Here is a 17805-nt window from a genome sequence, read left to right on the forward strand (position 1 = left end):
AAGAAAAATCTCAAATACACAATCTAACCTTACACCTAAAGGAAACTTAGAGAAAGAAGAACAAACAAAACCCAAAGTTAGTAGAAGGAAAGAAATCATAAAGATCAGAGCAGAAATAAATGAAATAGAATCAAAGAAAACAATAGCAAAGATCAATAAAACTAAAAGCTGATCCTTTGAGAAAATAAACAAAATTGATAAACCATTAGCCAGACTCATCAAGAAAAAGAGGGAGAGGACTCAAATCAATAAAATCAGAAATGAAAAAGGAGAAGTTACAACAGACACCACAGAAATACAAAGCATCATAAGAGACTACTACAAGCAACTCTATGCCAATAAAATGGAAAACCTGGAAGAAATGGACAAATTCTTATAAAGGGATAACCTTCCAAGACAGAAACAGGAAGAAATAGAAAATATGAAGAGACAAATCACAAGTAATGAAGTTGAAACTGTGATTACAGATCTTCCAACAAACAAAAGTCCAGGAACAGACGGCTTCACAGGTGAATTCTATGAAACATTTAGAGAAGCACTAACACCTATCCTTCTCACACTCTTCCAAAATATAGCAGAGGGAGGAGCATTCCCAAACTCATTCTACGAGGCCACCATCACCCTGATACCAAAACCAGACAAAGATACTACAAAAAAAGAAAATTACAGAGCAATATCACTGATGAATATAGATGCAAAATTCCTCAACAAAATACAAGCAAACAGAATCCAACAACATATTAAAAGGATCATACACCATGATCAAGTGGGATTTATCCAGGGATGCAAGGATTCTTGAATATACACAGATCAATCAGTGTGATACACCATATTAACAAATTGAAGAATAAAAACCATATGATCATCTCAGTAGATGCAGAAAAAGGTTTTGACAAAATTCAAAACCCATTTAGAACAAAAACTCTCCAGAAAGTGGGCACAGAGGGAACCTCCCTCATCATAATAAAGGCCATATACGACAAACCCACAGCAAACGTCACTCTGGTGAAAAATTGAAAGCATTTCCTCTAAGATCAGAATCAAGACAAGGATGTCCACTCTCGCCACTGTTATTCAACATAGTTTTGGAAGTCTTATTCGTGGCAATCATAGAAGAAAAAGAAAAATAAGGAATACAAATTGGAAAAGAAGTAAAACTGTCACTGTTTGCAGATGACATGATACCTATACATAGATAATCCTAAAGATGCCACCAGAAAACTACTAGAGCTAATCAACGAATTTGGTAAAGTAGCAGGACACATTAGTGCACAAAAATCTCTTGCATTCCTATACACTAACAACAAAAGATCAGAAAGAGAAATTACAGAAACAACCCCATTCACCATTGCAACAAAAAAATAATAAAATACCTAGGAATAAACCTACGTAAGGAGGTAAAAGACCTGTACTCAGAAAGCTATTAGTCACTGATCAAAGAAATCAAAGATGACACAAACAGATGGAGAGATATACCATGTTCTTGGATTGGAAGAACCAGTATTGTGAAAATGACTATACTACCCAATCTACAGATTCAATGCAATCTCCATCAAATTACCAATGGCATTTTTTACAGAGCTAGAATAAAATATTTTTAAATTTGTATGGAGACACAAAAGACCCTGAATAGCCAAAGCAATCTTGAGGGAAAAAAACAGAGCTGGAGGAATCAGACTCCCTGACTTCAGACTATACTACAAAGCTACCGTAATCAAGACAATATGGTACTGGCACAAAAACAGAAATGTAGAGCAATGGAACAGGATAGAAAGCCCAGAGATAAACCCACGCACCTATGGTCAACTAATCTATGACAAAGGAGACAAGGATATACAATGGAGAAAAGACAGTCTCTTCAATAAGTGATGCTGGGAAAGCTGGACAGCTACATGTAAAAGAATGAAATTAGAATACTCCCTAACACCATACACAAAAATAAACTCAAAATGGATTAAAGACCAAAATGTAAGACCAGACACTATAAAACTTAGAGGAAAATATAGGAAGAACACTCTTTGACATAAATCCAGCAAGATCTTTTTTGACCCACCTCCTACAGTAATGTAAATAAAAACAAAAATAAACAAATGGGACCTAATGAAACTTAAAAGCTTTCGCACAGCAAAGGAAACTATAAACAAGATGATAAGACAACCCTCAGAATGGGAGAAAATATTTGGCAACAAATCAACGGAGAAAGGATTAATCTCCAAAATATATAAACAGCTCATGCAGCTCAATATTAAAACACAAACAACCCAATCAAAAATTGGGCAGAAGACCTAAATAGACATTTCTCCAAAGAAACATACAGATGGCCAAGAGGCACATGAAAAGCTGCTCACGTGCTCACTAATTATTAGAGAAATGCAAATCAAAACTACAATGAGGTAACACCTCACACCAGTTAGAATGGGCATCATCAGAAAATCTACAAGCAACGAATGCTGGAGAGGGTGTGGAGAAAAGGGAACCCTCTTGCACCATCCGTGGGAATGTAAGTTGATACAGCCACTGTGGAGAACAGTATGGAGGTTCCTTAAAAAACTAAAAATAGAATTACTATATGACCCAGCAATCCCACTACTAGGCATATACCCAGAGAAAACCATAATTCAAAAAGACACATGCACCCCAATGTTCACTGCAGCACTATTTACAATAGCCAGGTCTGGGAAGCAACCTAAATGCCAATCAACAGATGAATGATAAGGAAGATGTGGTACATATATACAATGGAATATTACTCATCCATAAAATGGAATGAAATTGGGTCATTTGTAGAGATGTGGATCACCTAGAGACTGTCATACAGAGTGAAGCAAGTCAGAAAGAGAAAAACAAATATTATATATTAACTCATATATGTGGAATTCTAGAAAAATGGTACAGACGAACCAGTTTGCAAGGCAGAAATAGAGACACAGATATAGAGAACAAACGTATGGACCCAAGGGGAGAAAGCGGGGGGTGGGGGGCGGGGAGTGGTGGTGGTGGGATGAACTGGGAGATTGGGATTGACATGTATACACTAATATGCATAAAATAGATAATTAATCAGAACCTGCTGTATTAAAAAAAATAAAAAGAAAAAAAATTGAATAGGCAAGCCAGAGACAAGTAAAAAGTATTCATGATGCATAAATCTGACAAAGGCCTCATGTCCAGACTGTGTAAAGGACTCCTACAAACCAACAATAAAAATACAAACAGCCCAACTGACAAGTGGGCAAAAAATTTGCATAGAAACTACAAAAGGTACAAACAGTCAAAAAGCACATAGAAGGTGCTTAGTGTCCTTAGCAATTAGGGAAATGCAAATTAAAACCACAATGAGATACTGTTTCACACCCACCAGAATGGGTAATAAATAGGAGATTGACTATCAAATGTTGGTGAAGATATGGAGCAAAGGGAGCTTTCATACATGGCTGGTAGGAGTATAGAAAGGCAGTTTCTTATAAAGTTAAACATATACCCACCATATACCTCAGCAATTGTACTCTTAGGTATTTACCTAAGAGAATTGAAAACATACATCCACAAAAAGACTTCAGTGAGAATATTACTAGCAGCCTCTCTATAATAGCCTCCAAAGTGGAAATAAATGTTTGTCAATAGGCGAATGGACTAAACAAATTTGGTATGTTCATACAGTGTAATAGTACTCAGCAATAAAGAGGAATGCATTGATATAAAGCACATCAGTGAATCTTAAAAACATTAAACCTACTAAAAGAATCCAGTTTAAAAAGATACATACAATATGATTCCATTTACATGAAAGGCTACTCTGTGGTGCTAGAGAAACTACATGATAGAAATCAGAAAGTGTTTGCTTGGGGGTAGGTATTGAGGAAAGGGAAGAAGCAATGGAAATATTCTTAATCCTGTTTTAAGCAGTGGTTACCTGAGTGTGTGTGTGTGTGTGTGTGTGTGTCTGTGTGTGCATGTGTGTGTATTCAAAACCATTGAACTGCATCATTTTAGTACATCAAAATTCTGATTAACCTTTCATTGCTGGCATTTTTGTGTCTTTCTACTTTGGCAGACCTGCTAATACATTAGTCTAAACTAGTTTACATGACTGTTTCAGTTACACACAAAGAATATCCCATTACCATATGTAAATTTGGCAATTTCATGAGTCCAAAAATCAACTAAAATTTATTATTTTTTATGTATTAATCATTTATGTAAATTATACTTTTAAGATTTGAGCTTTTAAGATTACCGTTTTTCCACTTACAACTCTGATTTTCCTCCTGCAGGTTGTGTATGCTGGTGTAAGAAATACAGAAACTTTAAAAAAAAAAAATCCACCACACATTGAACCAAACATTAAGGTCTATATATGTCATTATATGCAAATTATTCCTTAATGAAGAGAAGCAATAAAAAACAGATTATACAGTTCTTCAGTAGCAGAGTCAGGGGGTGGCTTGGTATGCTTGATAACCTCTTATTTCCTCAATCCCCCTAAACAACCCCAAATAAACATACACTCTAAGATAAAGGTGTGAATTTGCTGTGTAAGCAGCTAAGTGACAACTGTGTTTGCTATTCAAACACAACCTTTGTTGAAGTTTCATAGCTCTCACTTCAAAAAGATTATCACCTTGACACCTTTCCTATATGAAATTCCAGAGCTGTCACTGTTCAGCTCTTTGCTTTATTCTGTAAATAGTATACTATGAGAAGCTATACATGTCTATGTATATATCTGCTTTTCATTCTTCTTAATGACAACATAGTATTCCACTGATAATCCCCTATTGATGGACATTTAGGGTGTCTCTAACTTTTCAAAATTACTGTTGGAATCTTCTGAACTTGTCAAAACTAGATGACAAAATCAGTGTCATTTTCACCAGGCTGTTGCATTTGTGTTTCTAATTCTTTGACAGCCTATCATGACTTTATCTGTCACTTTGATTGCCAATTTTTTATACCAACATTATACTGTGTTTTTAGGGGGAAAATAATTTAAGAATCCTTACAAAACCCTGATAATCATGTTTAACAACTGTTGCTTTTTTCATGTCATCATAAATTATAAAATGTTGTAATGTATTTCTCCTTCTGAGACAGATGATCAGTTTATAACTGTTGCCCCCTAACTAGGTCATTTTGCATTTTCAATTCTAAAGAAATATATTACTCATGATCTAATAGAGCTAAACAATGAATAATTATGATTTTAGAGATCACACAGAATAGCAACGTCTTGTAGGCATCCTGGGGCAATGGGTCAGGGAGGGTTGTTATAAGTTACCACTAGGCATGCCTAGTCCTCTGATTCTCATTTTTGAAATGCCGAGTTTTTGCAATCATCCTTTGCTGATTTTATGGGCTTCATTGTAATGTATCTTTCTGTCAATCACCAGAATAACACATGCTATTAATTATTCTTCAGAGGGTTTTTTAAAATGAAATATTAATTGCTTATTAGGCTACTACCTTAAATTTCATAGTACTTTTAACTTTTTGAATTATTTTCATATCTATTTTATGTATGCCATTTTAAAGTAAAATTGAGCTTCTATATTAAATTCTGCACTAAGAAAGGACATAGCCTGTAGGAGTTGGGTCAGCATATTCCTACACAAGTGAATCAACTATAACGATGACTGCAAAACAAATTTAGGTATTGAACCAACACCTAATCCTGTGTAAACCTGTCTCTGTGTTTTCCCACATTTTGCAGTTTTTGAGAAAGGGTCTCACATATACTGATTTTTCGGATTACATGCATATTCTCATTCATTTCTAAATTCACAAAATAGTTCTTATTTGTGCTAAAGACCATGCAAATAATTTGGGTTGATGGATGGCAATCTTTTTTTTTTAATCCAAATATTTGAGAAAATGAATGTTATTTTTGGAAAATGCATTTTAAAATACTCATCATAAAATACTCAGTGAAGTACTTTATATACCTTTATTTTGGGGGGAAATAAAGTAATAAGGTGAAAAGTGGGTTTACTCTCTTAGATATTCATGTTGTGCTATACTTATGATCATGCAAATCTTCCATGAAAGTCTCATCTCTTACAGTTCTGGGATCTAAAGTAACCTGGATAGAATGGAAATGCTATGAAGCTATATAGGCAGGAAAAAATTTAAATTATAAAAGTCAAATATATTGTGTAACCACAAAAATCCTGAGACTTCTTTTTCAAAATCCACACTTCCAAACAAGTCTCATTATAGTACACCTTGTACATACTCCACTTCCTGCTTAGTGCCTGAGTCATCTCACACCACTCTCCTCTGACTCCCCAGCTTCCGGCACACAAGCCTCCTGGGATGTCTCAGGGCCTGTGCACTTATGTTCATTCTTCAAATGTCATCTATTCAGAGAGGTGATCTCTGACCATGTTCTCTAATCAGCAGCCTCTTTATTTCTTTCAGGCACACATCACTCTCTGAATTATCTCATTTATTTATGTACTTGTTTGTTGTCTGCCTCATCCATTAGAAGGCGAGGCCAGTAAGGGAAGGGCCCTAATTCCCAGCCCTACTTCAGGGCATTGAGCCTCACGAGCATTTGTGGTATAGCATATATGCTATTGGTATGATTTTGGAATTTTCCTTCCTAATGAAAATCTGAGGTGGCAAAGCTGGCCTTCTACTTTTAATTCACCTTTAAAACAAGTAAAGAATTCCCAAATAGAACTTTTTCTTGAAAGACTTAAAGCCTAAATGGAAATCAAGCAATTAAAATTTAGTTATAGTTCTGAAGGATTACTTGGTTTCATTTTATAAATTTACTATACAATATTATTCCTCAAAGATTCAAATTTTGATATAATCTAACTTAATTGTATTCTGCCTCATATTCTTTAATTTTTTACAGATATTTGTTGGTTTAAAAAGAATATAATGCTCTTCTCAAGGTTTTCTGACTAATTCACTATGTGTTGGTATTTATATTAACAAGCAATCAATTTTCCTTTTTAACTACTTGAATTTCTCCCCTATTCTTAGGACTCTTTAAATCTAAAAGAGTTCCCATTCTCTCTTTTTTTACCCCATGATATTAAATTGTTGAAAGAAACCAGGTCACTTGTCCTATTGAATTTCCCACATTCTAGATTTGGTTAATTTTATCTTCCTGGTGTTAACACATTTCTCTGCTTTTCCACCTTCCCCCCTCATATAAATAACTGATAGTTAGATCTAGAGTCTTGATTAGATTAAGGTTTTTAACTTTTGTGGGGGCTTAGAATACTTCATAGGTAGCACCATTTATTCCTATTGTATCATGCCTGAAGAAGCATATTTGGTTATCTCACTATTAGTGATATGTTAAGATTATCAGTGGATGTAATGTTGTCAGCCTGATCTACCTGTTACAAAATTCCCCATCAGCCTTTTACCTGGGAATTTAGGACTGTTTTAAACATGGAGGATATATAGGTGGAGAGGTGTAAAAAACACAAAGAGGTATAGTTCTTTGCATATTTATTACTGTTCTGCCTCGTTTATAGAGTTGAGGTGAGGAATATTCAAATAAGTTTATTTTTTTGTGTATTAACTGTAGGCTATTTTATTTTTATTGAAGTATAGTTGATTTATAATATTGTGTTAGTTTCAGGTGTACAGCAGAGTGATTCAGTTATACATATATATATATATGTTTTTCAGGTTCTTTTCCATTGTAGGTTATTACAGGATATTGAATATAGTTCCTCATGCTATACAGTAAATCCTTGTTGTTTATCTATTTTATATATCATAGTGTGTATCTGTTAATCTTATAATCCTAATTTACCCCCCCTTCACCTTTGGTAACCATAAGTTTGTTTTCTATGTCTATGAGTCTGTTTCTGTTTTGTAAATAAATTCATTTGTATTATTTTTCCACATATAAGTGATATATAATTTTTGTCTTTCTCTGTCTGACTTACTTCACTTAGTGGGATATTTTTTAGGTCTATCCATGATGCTGCAAATGGCAATACTTCAGTCTTTATGACTGAGTAATATTCCATCGTATATATATACACCACATCTTTATCCATTTATCTGTGGATGGACACTTCAGTTGCTTCCATGTCTTGGCTATTATAAATAGTGCTGCTATGAACATTGGGGTACATGACTCTTTTTAAATTAGAGTTTTTGTCTTTTCCAGATATATGCCCAGGAGTGGGACTGCTGGATCATATGGTAGCTCTAGTTTTAGTTTTTTAAGGAACCTTCACACTGTTTCCCATAGTGGCTGCACCAATTTACATTCCCATCAACAGTTGTAGGAGAGTTTCCTTTTCTCCACACCCAGAACCAAGTAAGTTTAAAAGACAACCACGAACCAAGTGTTTTAAACAGCAGTGGCTTAACTATGGTCTAAATAATAAAGTGCACAGGGAACTCTGCTCAATACTCTGTAGTAACATAAATGGGAAAAGAATTTGAAAAAGAACAGATACATGCATATGTATAACTGAATCACTTTGCTGTACACCTGAAACTAACATTGTTAATCAACTCTACTCCAATACAAAATAAAAATTTTAAAAAGTAGTAAAATAATAATAAGTATGGCAAAGCCACTCCATGTACTGAAAAGGACAGTAAATTGAGGAGTCAGAAAACCCTAGTTTCTTTCATTTATTTGACAAACCATTAAAGACCCAATATGTGCTTGGACCCTGTAGATTCCGAAGTGAGTACTAAAAACTTGCTATGCAGAAAGGGTCTGTCTTATTGGAATCTTCCTCTCACTTGGGAGGTGGAGCTCACTTGGCTGTTTCGAATGAGTCTGAATTAAAAACTTGCAAAGAGACTGAAATCAAATATATAAGAATGTAGTCACTTCATTTAAAAATAATAATTGGTTACTGTGGGAGGCTGCTAGGCACCAATATTATTATAAAAAGTAATAAAGGGAAAATACAAGGCATTTAACCTGCCTTTCCAACACAATCTGTATTCCAGCATAACCAAAGAGTTGAGGAAAAAACAGAAATATAAAACAAACAAGTTGGATCATCTAAAAACTTCTGATTAACATTTTTGTTTTGCTTACCTCAGGGGGACTCTTGGGGAAGGGATGTCAAAGGGATTAAGGAGAAAGGCAGCACTTGGAGGACTCAAAAACACTCTTGGGGCTAAGACCACATTCTGGCTTCAGAAAAGTCTAGCAGAGATGACAGTTCTTTCCGCGTCTGCGTCTCACAAGCCCGAGATGAGCTGCACGGCACGTGACCCAGCTCTCCCTCGCTGCCGGTATAGCGTTAGGCGGGCTCGGCCTCCAGTCTGTCTGGTGCAACGCTTCCTTTCCGATCCCCGCGGCCGCAGCTCTAGACGCCCCCCAATCGCCCAGCCACAAAGCAAAAGTGCGGAAGGCGGGTATGGTAGCCGGCCACGCCCCAAACCGCCGAGAAACCCTGGGCCCGCGGGCGCGCGCCCGGCCACTTCGGGCCACTTCCGGCCACGGGAGCGGGGGCGGGCGGGGCCGACGTACGGCGCGCGGGTCAGACGAGCGGCGCGCGGCTCCCCCTGCCGGCGGCGTGGGGTCAGGCCTCCGCGCTGGCCCGCCTTCCCCACGACGCCCTCCGACCCCGCGGTGTGTGCTCGCGTGGCGCACCGGGCTCCCGCCACCAGTTTTGTTCTGAATTTACAATTTCTCCTGGCCCTCAGAGCAAATTTAAAATATTTTTTATTTTTATTTTTTATTTTTGGGGGGAATGGAGGAGTTAGAGAAAGAGGATTAGAAAGACTTGGAGTGTGAGGCGGAGATGGAGGAAGGTGCCCAGGCCCCATACTGGGACAGTGATGAAACGGTGATCGAGGCATCGGTGACGGAGAGCGACCAGGAAGAAGAGGAGTTGCCTTGGAGAAGGTGACCGCCGTTGGGCCTGGGTTCTGGCGGCGAGTGGCCCTCTGAGGGTTGAGGAGAAATTGTTACCAGCCGAACATCTGCGTGCGGGCGGGAGTAGGGCCTTATGGGGCAGCTAGGCCTGAGCTCAGAATTTCGTAGATAAAGAAGACCGCAACTGCCTCCCAGCCCTTCCCCAACTTAGGACCGAATGAGCTGTATAGCAGGTGGCTTTCTGACATTTTTAAAAAGCCTTCTTTCTTAGCCTGGGGCTTTTTTTTGCGTAGGCAAAACAGTCTTGGGTCTAAACTCCTCAAGTGCATTTTGCTTCCAGTGACTCGTAGCTCAGATCCAGGAGACGGTTAGTATACTTTCTCTCAGGAAGAGAATGTGTGACGGGGGAACTAGTTACTACCAAACTGGAAACGGATAGTTTTATAAGAATCAAGGGAAGATGGTAGTTCCGTTCATCAGAACATATCTAGTTCCCTGTGCTGGACACAGGGAGAAGATAAAAGAGATGAGGCCACTGACTCTGAGAAACCTACAGGCCTGGAAAGACATAAACAGATAATTTCAATGTAATGTGGGAAGTCAGAGTAGGAAGGATGCCCAGGCTGGTTTAGGAGCCCAGAGGGATGCTTACCTCAACCTAGGTGGTCATCAGAGTTTGCCAGGGTTGACTTCTGGGTAGAGTCTTGAAGGTGGGTCGGAATTTGTCAGATGAAGGAGAGGAGGTTTTCAGGCCAAGGAGGTTTTCATGCAGTTGCATGCATGGGTAAAGGTGTAGTGGTGGGACATAGCATTGTGTTATGTGTGTTGGAATGTGCAAACAGTCGGGGTGTTACTGAAGTGTTAAATGGGGAGATGGGTGTAGTGAAAGATGAGCCTGGAGAGAAAGGTACAGTAAGGTCACGTAAGGCCTCTTATAGCCTGTGTGTGTCCTGCTTGTAAGATGTTAAGTGGAGGAGCAGCATAATCAGATTTTCATTCACTCAGGCATGCCCTAGGCTAGGGCTTTGCAATTTTTTTTTTTTTTTTTTTTTTGCGGTAAGCGGGCCTCTCACTTCTGTGGCCTCTCCCGTTGCGGAGCACAGGCTCTGGACGCACAGGCTCAGAGGCCATGGCTCACGGGCCCAGCCACTCCGTGGCATGTGGGATCTTCCCGGACTGGGGCTCAAACCCGTGTCCCCTGCATTAGCAGGCGGACTCTCAACCACTGTGCCACCAGGGAAGCCTGGGCTTTGCAAATTTTAATGAAAGTTATGAATTTCTTATAAATCACTTCAGAATCCTGTTACAAGGTGGATTCCAACTCAGGAGTTCTAGGCTGGGGTTTGATATTCTGCATTTCTAGCAAGCGTCCAGGTTAAAGTTGGTACTATTAGATCGGGGATCACCTTTTGCAAAGCAAGGCTATAGGGGTTAGCTTTGGGATCAAAGTAGTAACAGACTGGGATGATGAGAGCTCAACTAGGCAGAAACAGTGGGAATAGAGGGAAAAGGACAAATCTGAGAAGCCTTTAGAAAGTAAATTTAGCTGCAGATGGTGATTGATGAGATATGGAGGATGAGGGCAGGGCAGCAGTAAAGGATGATATCCAGATTTTTGGCTCTTTTATATACAGAAACAGTAATATTTGCTCTTATTGGTGTACAGGGACCGTTTTGACTGGTACCTGGAGTCTTATAACAACCACTACACTCAAGATCCGGAACAGTTCTGTTATGCCAAAAAAAAAAAAAACTTCGGGCTGCCCTGTCCCTTGTAGTCAAGCCCCTCCCTCCCCATTTAAATCACTATTTCTGTTTGTGTGATATATCATCTTTTTTAATCTGTCTGCTTTCATTTCCCTCACTGTCTTTCGTTTTCAGCAGTTTGATTATGATGTTTCTGGTAATGATTTTATTTGTGTTTTTCCTGTTTGGGGTTCACTGCTTCTCGAATCTATAAACATATCTTTCACCAAACTTCGGAAGTTTTCTGTCATGATATCTTCATATATATTTTTATGTACCAATCTTTTTATCCTCTCTTTCTGGGGTTTTTGTTGTTGTTGTTGTTTGTTTTTTTGTGGTACGCGGGCCTCTCACTGTTGTAGCCTCTCCCATTGCAGAGCACAGGCTCCAGACGCACAGGCTCAGCGGCCATGGCTCACGGGCCCAGCTGCTCTGCAGCATGTGGGATCTTCCCGGACTGGGGCACGAACCCGCATCCCCTGCATTGGCAGGTGGACTCTCAACCACTGCGCCACCAGGGAAGCCCTCTTTCAGGGGTTTTAAATGACATGAATGGTAGACCTTTTGACAGTCTCCAGATCCTTGAGGCTCTAATAATTTCTTTTTCTCTCTTAGTTCTTCAGACTGTATAATTTCTATTGCTTTATCTTAAGATTCACTTAGTTTTTCCTGTCTCGTCTCCATTCTGTTGTTGAGACCATCCAGTGAATTTTTAATTTCAGATATTATAATTATATCTCCTAAAATTTCCATCAGATTCTCTTTTACAGTTTTTATTTCTCTGCTGAGAACTTCATTGTTTTCATCCATTGATAAATGTTCACCTTTATGTAATAGAGAATTATTATAATAGCTGTTTTAAGGTCGTTGTCTTGTAATTCCAGCATCTGGGCTTGGGAGGTTGGGGCATTGGCATCTGTTATTTTTTCTCTCAAGAATTAGTCAGATTTTCCTTTTCTTTGCACGTTGAGTAATTCTGGATTATATCCTGTATATTTTGAATGTTATGTTTTGGACTCTTGTTCCTGTTAAAATCCTCTAGAGGGAGTTGATTTTTGTTTGTTGTAACAGGCAGTCAATCTGATTAGGTTCTGACTGCATGTTCTGTTTTGCCTTCTGTGGGTGGTGGTTACATCAGTCCAATTTTCAAAGCCTTTACTATTTGAGTAAAGCCTTTACTTTACTGTTTGAGTCTGTCTCACTCATGTACCACTCAGGGATTAATCTGGAATTTGGACAGTAGTTAATATCATAGTTCAGTTCTCTAAGCCTTTGTTACACTTTTCTGAATCTGCTCTGCATGTGGACAGCTCAGGGTTGAGCCTCACACTTATGTTGGATCATATACAGAAGTAGGTGATTCCCCTTCCTGCTCTCTTTTCTCCAGGATTCTCATGCACCCTTCCCTCCCCATGCCCACATGTTGATTCGTTTGACCAGAAAGATGGATTTCTTTCAGTGTTAGCCTTCTCGCTGTAGAGTAGTTCCCTGCAGTTGGGGCCACCTTCAAGGCAAAGTGAAAGAAAAAGAGAAGAAAATAAAAAAGTTTCTTTTCATACTCTTGGGAGTATGGTTCCTCTAGTAGGAGAGAGACAGGTTTTCTCTTAAGTTTTAAGTGCCCAAGCTACCATGATTGGTAGCAGTATAGCTCTGAAGCTAAAGAGAGAAAACAAGAAAACTCAGGCACATTCCCCCCACACCTTCCGGCATTCAGGGATCCCTTTCCCTAGTTCTCTGGATAAAGGTAGGAGAGGTTTCTTCTGGAGTTTTTGCTGTCTGTGTCCACTGTACACTTCTAGGTTTAGGCCTAGGATCAAAGCTGGAGACAAGAAAAAGAAAAAAAGAGCAAAAAACAAAACAAAAAAACCAAGCAAACCATGAGACTCACCTACTCCAGAGTTGTATTTAGATTTCAATTTCAGTCCCCAGTTTACCTGCTATTATTTACTTTTCAGATTGCTCAGGTAGCTGTTAAAAAAAAATTCTACCAGAGTTTTTATTTTTATTTTTTTTATAGATGGCACTGTCTTCTTTTTTTTTTAATATTTATTTATTTGGTAGCACTGGGTCTTAGTTGCAGCAGGCCGGCTCCTCTAGTTGCGGCTCGCGGGCTCCTTATTTGTGGCACATGGGCTCCTTAGTTGTGGCAGGTGAGCTCCTTAGTGGCAGGTGGGCTCCTTAGTTGAAGCTCACTGGCTCCTTAGTTGCAGCACACGGGCTCCTTAGTTGTGGCATGTGAACTCTTAGTTGTGGCATGCGAACTCTTAGTTGTGGCATGCATGTGGGATCTAGTTCCCTGACCAGGGATCAAACCCGGGCCCCCTGCATTGGGAGCATGGAGTCTTAACCCCTGCGTCACCAGGGAAGTCCCATCTACCAGAGTTTTTAGTTGTAATGAGTGGAGAACTAGGCTATAGATGGCTTACTCTATCTTGACTGACCAATCTTTTTTTCCCCCCTAATTCATTTTTAAATGCTTCTCTGCAGTGCCATAGAAACATCATTCTTTCAGATCTCATAGCTCAAGGTTAAAAATTAGCTTTCTTTTTATTGGTATGGAAATACAAAGTCTAAGCATTGCTGGAGCTGAATACCATTGCTTCCCTCCCACCCATCTTCTTTGCTTACTTACATGCAGTTTATTCTGTTTTTCATGCACAAGCTCTCTACTTTGACTGGAATGAGGAGCACAGGTCCTAGTAGAGCAGAGACCCCCAACAGGCAAAATGTTATACATAAATAATCCTTAAATGTTGCAGCTATTAAGGTGTTTTTGCTAAGATCTGAGAAGGGGTTTGATGACCACTGGGATTAGATAAAGCAAGGCTTTCAAAGAATGAGGATGCCAGATGTTAACTGTGCCTGAAAAGTACTCTGAGGACCTGGACTTGGTCCTAGCCCTCTTGAAACTGTAAAATGCATCCAGTCCCTTTTTTGGCTTGGTAAGTGTTGCTACTAATCTGTAAGAATTTAAGTTGCTGATTAGTGAGGTTTTGTTTGCTTGTGATTTGTTTACTAAGAGGCAGGATTCATTTTTCTTATATGTGCCCTGAGAACCTTTTACCAATCCTTAATTTCTGTCCCAGCCTCCCGTAAATGTGAACTGCTCAATAACATTAAGGGATATACTGCAAACTAATCCTGTTCAATACATTTAAACAGAACCACCTTATAAGATAGTTCATTATTACCTGGATTTAGGTATATGTTCAGGTCAAATCATGTCCTCTGAACATTATAAGTGCATATAGTAAAAGGCTAATTGAACATAATTACCCTGCAAGATGAGTGTTAATTCTTTCCCTTAAAATAGGCTAGCACTATTTTCATGTGAATTGTCTAGATGGAAAATACCTGTTTTAAAGGATACAGTTGCAGAAGGGAAAAATAGCAAAATACAAGGAGACAAAGAATTAATAATCACATTAAATTAGCTAAAGAAAGCAACATTTTTTGGTCAGGATATATGGCAAATAGGGGCTCTTCCAATGATTAAAATAGAATGGTGCCAAGTACTATTCTTAAAACTGTTAAATGGAGAGAAGAGAAGAGACAGAGCAAGATTAGCTTCAGTAGTGGGCATCAGTCCCCCGTGGCCAGCAGTCACTCTCTGCAGCTGATGCAGGGCCATTGGCCTGCCCACACCCCTCTTGTGCCACAGAACGAAGGACTTCATCCTCTCCCCACAGAGGATAGACAGAGCAGTGGGGTTGGCCAGGTACCATATGACACACACGTTTAAACAGAACGAAGGAGTACACACTGAGTCTAAACAGGGAAAGGGATTCCCATATAAGGTGGTAAGTCTAGTACAGGCTGGGAGGACTCTTATCTTTTAGTAAGAAGGTGTTCCAGACCCAAGGCCTAGCAGGGGTTGAAAGACTGTATGCACAAGACTGCCTTTCTCAGCACATTCTTTGTTATCTCCTGTAGGAAGTACACACAGTGCCTCCCCAGACTGAACTCGAATCAGATCAAACCTCTATGTATAATAACCAGTTGACAGGAAATATACAGGACAGAGGAACATGTTAAATGACATGCAGTCTTCAAATCCAAAATGTGGGAAACTCTATAGGAAAAACAACTCAGTTTCTTCAACAAATAAATTTTAAGGGGCAGGGAAGGGGATAACTTATAGATTTTAAAAGAGACTTAAGAGACATACAACCAAATGCAATGTGTGTATCTTGTTTGGAGCCTGATATGAACAAAACAACTGTAAAAAGAGACAGGGAAATCTGACTACAATCTGTTTATTAGTTTACATTGCTGTGTAACAGCTTACTCCAAAACTTACTAGCATCTTAAAACAATACACATACTGTGTAGTTTCTGTGGTTCAGAAATCCAGGAGTGGCTTAACTGGATCATCAGCTTCAAGGACTCAGAAGGCTGCATTTATCTCAAGGCTTCATGAGAAAGATCTTCTTCCCAAATGGTGGCTGTAAGATTCAGTTCTTTCTCTGGCTATTGAACTGAGTCCTTAGTTCCTCTCTGACTGTTGACTGGGGGCCTCCCTTAGTTTCTTGCTACATAGGCTTCTGCAAATGGCTTTCACAACATGGCAAGCTGGCTTCCATGAGAGGGAAGAAGCAAGAGAATAAGAGAGTAAGATGGAAGCCACTATCTTTTTGTAACCTAATCTCAGAAGGAACATCTCAACCTATTTGCTGTATTTTGTTTGTTAGAAGAGTCACTGGATCCAGTCCGTACTCAAGGATAAGTACCATATACAAGGGCATAAATACCAGGAGCCATTATAGAGGCTGCTTACTACAGACTGTAAATTTAGTAATATTAAGGAATTATTGACTTCTTTTTAGGTATGAAATTTTGGCTGTTTTTTTAAAGGTGTGATTATTACGGTTACGTTTGAAGAGCCCTTATCTTTTAAAGTTGAATACTGAAATATTTCTAGATGAAGTGGAATAAGATGTCCAGGATTTGCTTTAAAAATAATCCAGTGGGAGACTCGCAGGGGGTAGAGAGGATGGCAGAGGGATCATAGAGGACGCAAGATTGGCTGTGTACTGATAATTGTTGCACCTAGACGATGAGTATACTATTGTCTCTATTACTTGTTGATGTTTGTAATTTTCCATAAAAAAAGTAAAAAGCAAAATGGATAAGTAAATAAACCAAAAAGCCCCTAGTTCCAAATCATATATTTATGCCTTAGTACATTGTTACATTCTTGGATTCTGGCAAGATTTTAAAACATTTTTTTTTATTGTGGTAAGATATATATAACATAGAATTTAGCATTTTAACCATTTTTAAGTGTATAATTCAATAGCATTAAGTATATTCATATTGTTGTACAACCATCACTACTAGTTATCTCCAGAATTTTTTCATCTTCCCAGGCTGACACTCTGTGTACCTTTAAATAATAGCTCCTCATTCTTTCATGCCTTCAGCCTCTGGCAACTACCATTCTACTTTCTAGGAATCTGACTCCTCTAGATACCTCATGTAAATGGAATTATACCATTTTTGTTCTTTTGTGTCTGGTTTATTTCACTTAGTATGATATCTCTAAGGTCTATCCATGTTGTAGCATGTATCAGTAGTTCCTTCTTTTTTAAGGCTGAAAAATATTCCACCGTATGTCTGTACACATTTTGTTTATCTACTCATCTGTCGATGGATACTTGTCAATTCCACCTTTTAGCTATTGTGAATAATGTTTCTATGAACATGGGTGTACAAGTTAGGTCCCTGCTTTCAGTTATTTTGTGTACATACCCAGAAATGGAATTAATGGATCAAATGGTAGTTCTATGTCTAATTTTTGAGGAACCACCAAACTTTTTCACAGTGGCTGTACCATTTTACATTTCCAGTAGAAAGTACAAGAATTCCAGTTTCTCTATATCCTTGCCACACTTGTTATTTTCTGTTTTTTGGTTGGTGTGAAGTGGTACCTCATTGTGGTTTTGATTTACATTTCCCTAATGTTTAGTATTGTTGAGCATCTTTTCATGTACTTACTGGCTAATTGTATATTCTCTTTGGAGAAATGTCTATTCAAGTCCTTTGCCTGTTTTTTCATTCTGTAAAGGTTTTTTAAGCAGAAGAAATAAATACTTAGGTCTGCCTAGTAGCATACTCACTGTGCTATATCATTGCTATTTGTATCCCTCACCAGATTTGAAGCTTCTTGAGAATAAGGACTGTCTTCTCTCTTTACCTTGGTGCTGCCAAGAGCATAGTAAGAAGTGAATCCAAAA

The 17805-nt window shown here is 38.6% G+C and overlaps 2 protein-coding genes across 2 annotated transcripts in view; one reads left to right on the top strand and one right to left on the bottom strand.

Moving 5' to 3' along the window:
* HMGCR (3-hydroxy-3-methylglutaryl-CoA reductase) overlaps positions 1-9446 on the bottom strand; it is a 53460-nt gene extending 44014 nt beyond the window's left edge. Inside the window, exon 1 of the mRNA XM_032626437.1 lies at positions 9038-9446. The gene's annotated coding sequence lies outside the window, so the exon portion shown is untranslated. The remainder of the gene's footprint in view (positions 1-9037) is intronic.
* Positions 9447-9522: 76 nt separating this feature from the next.
* ANKRD31 (ankyrin repeat domain 31) overlaps positions 9523-17805 on the top strand; it is a 130625-nt gene continuing 122342 nt past the window's right edge. Inside the window, exon 1 of the mRNA XM_032625092.1 lies at positions 9523-9853. Coding sequence (XP_032480983.1) covers positions 9750-9853 — 104 coding nt within the window. The 5' untranslated portion in view covers positions 9523-9749. The remainder of the gene's footprint in view (positions 9854-17805) is intronic.

The sequence above is a fragment of the Phocoena sinus genome, chromosome 3, assembly GCF_008692025.1.
Source record: "Phocoena sinus isolate mPhoSin1 chromosome 3, mPhoSin1.pri, whole genome shotgun sequence".
NCBI classification, from domain to species: domain Eukaryota; kingdom Metazoa; phylum Chordata; class Mammalia; order Artiodactyla; family Phocoenidae; genus Phocoena; species Phocoena sinus.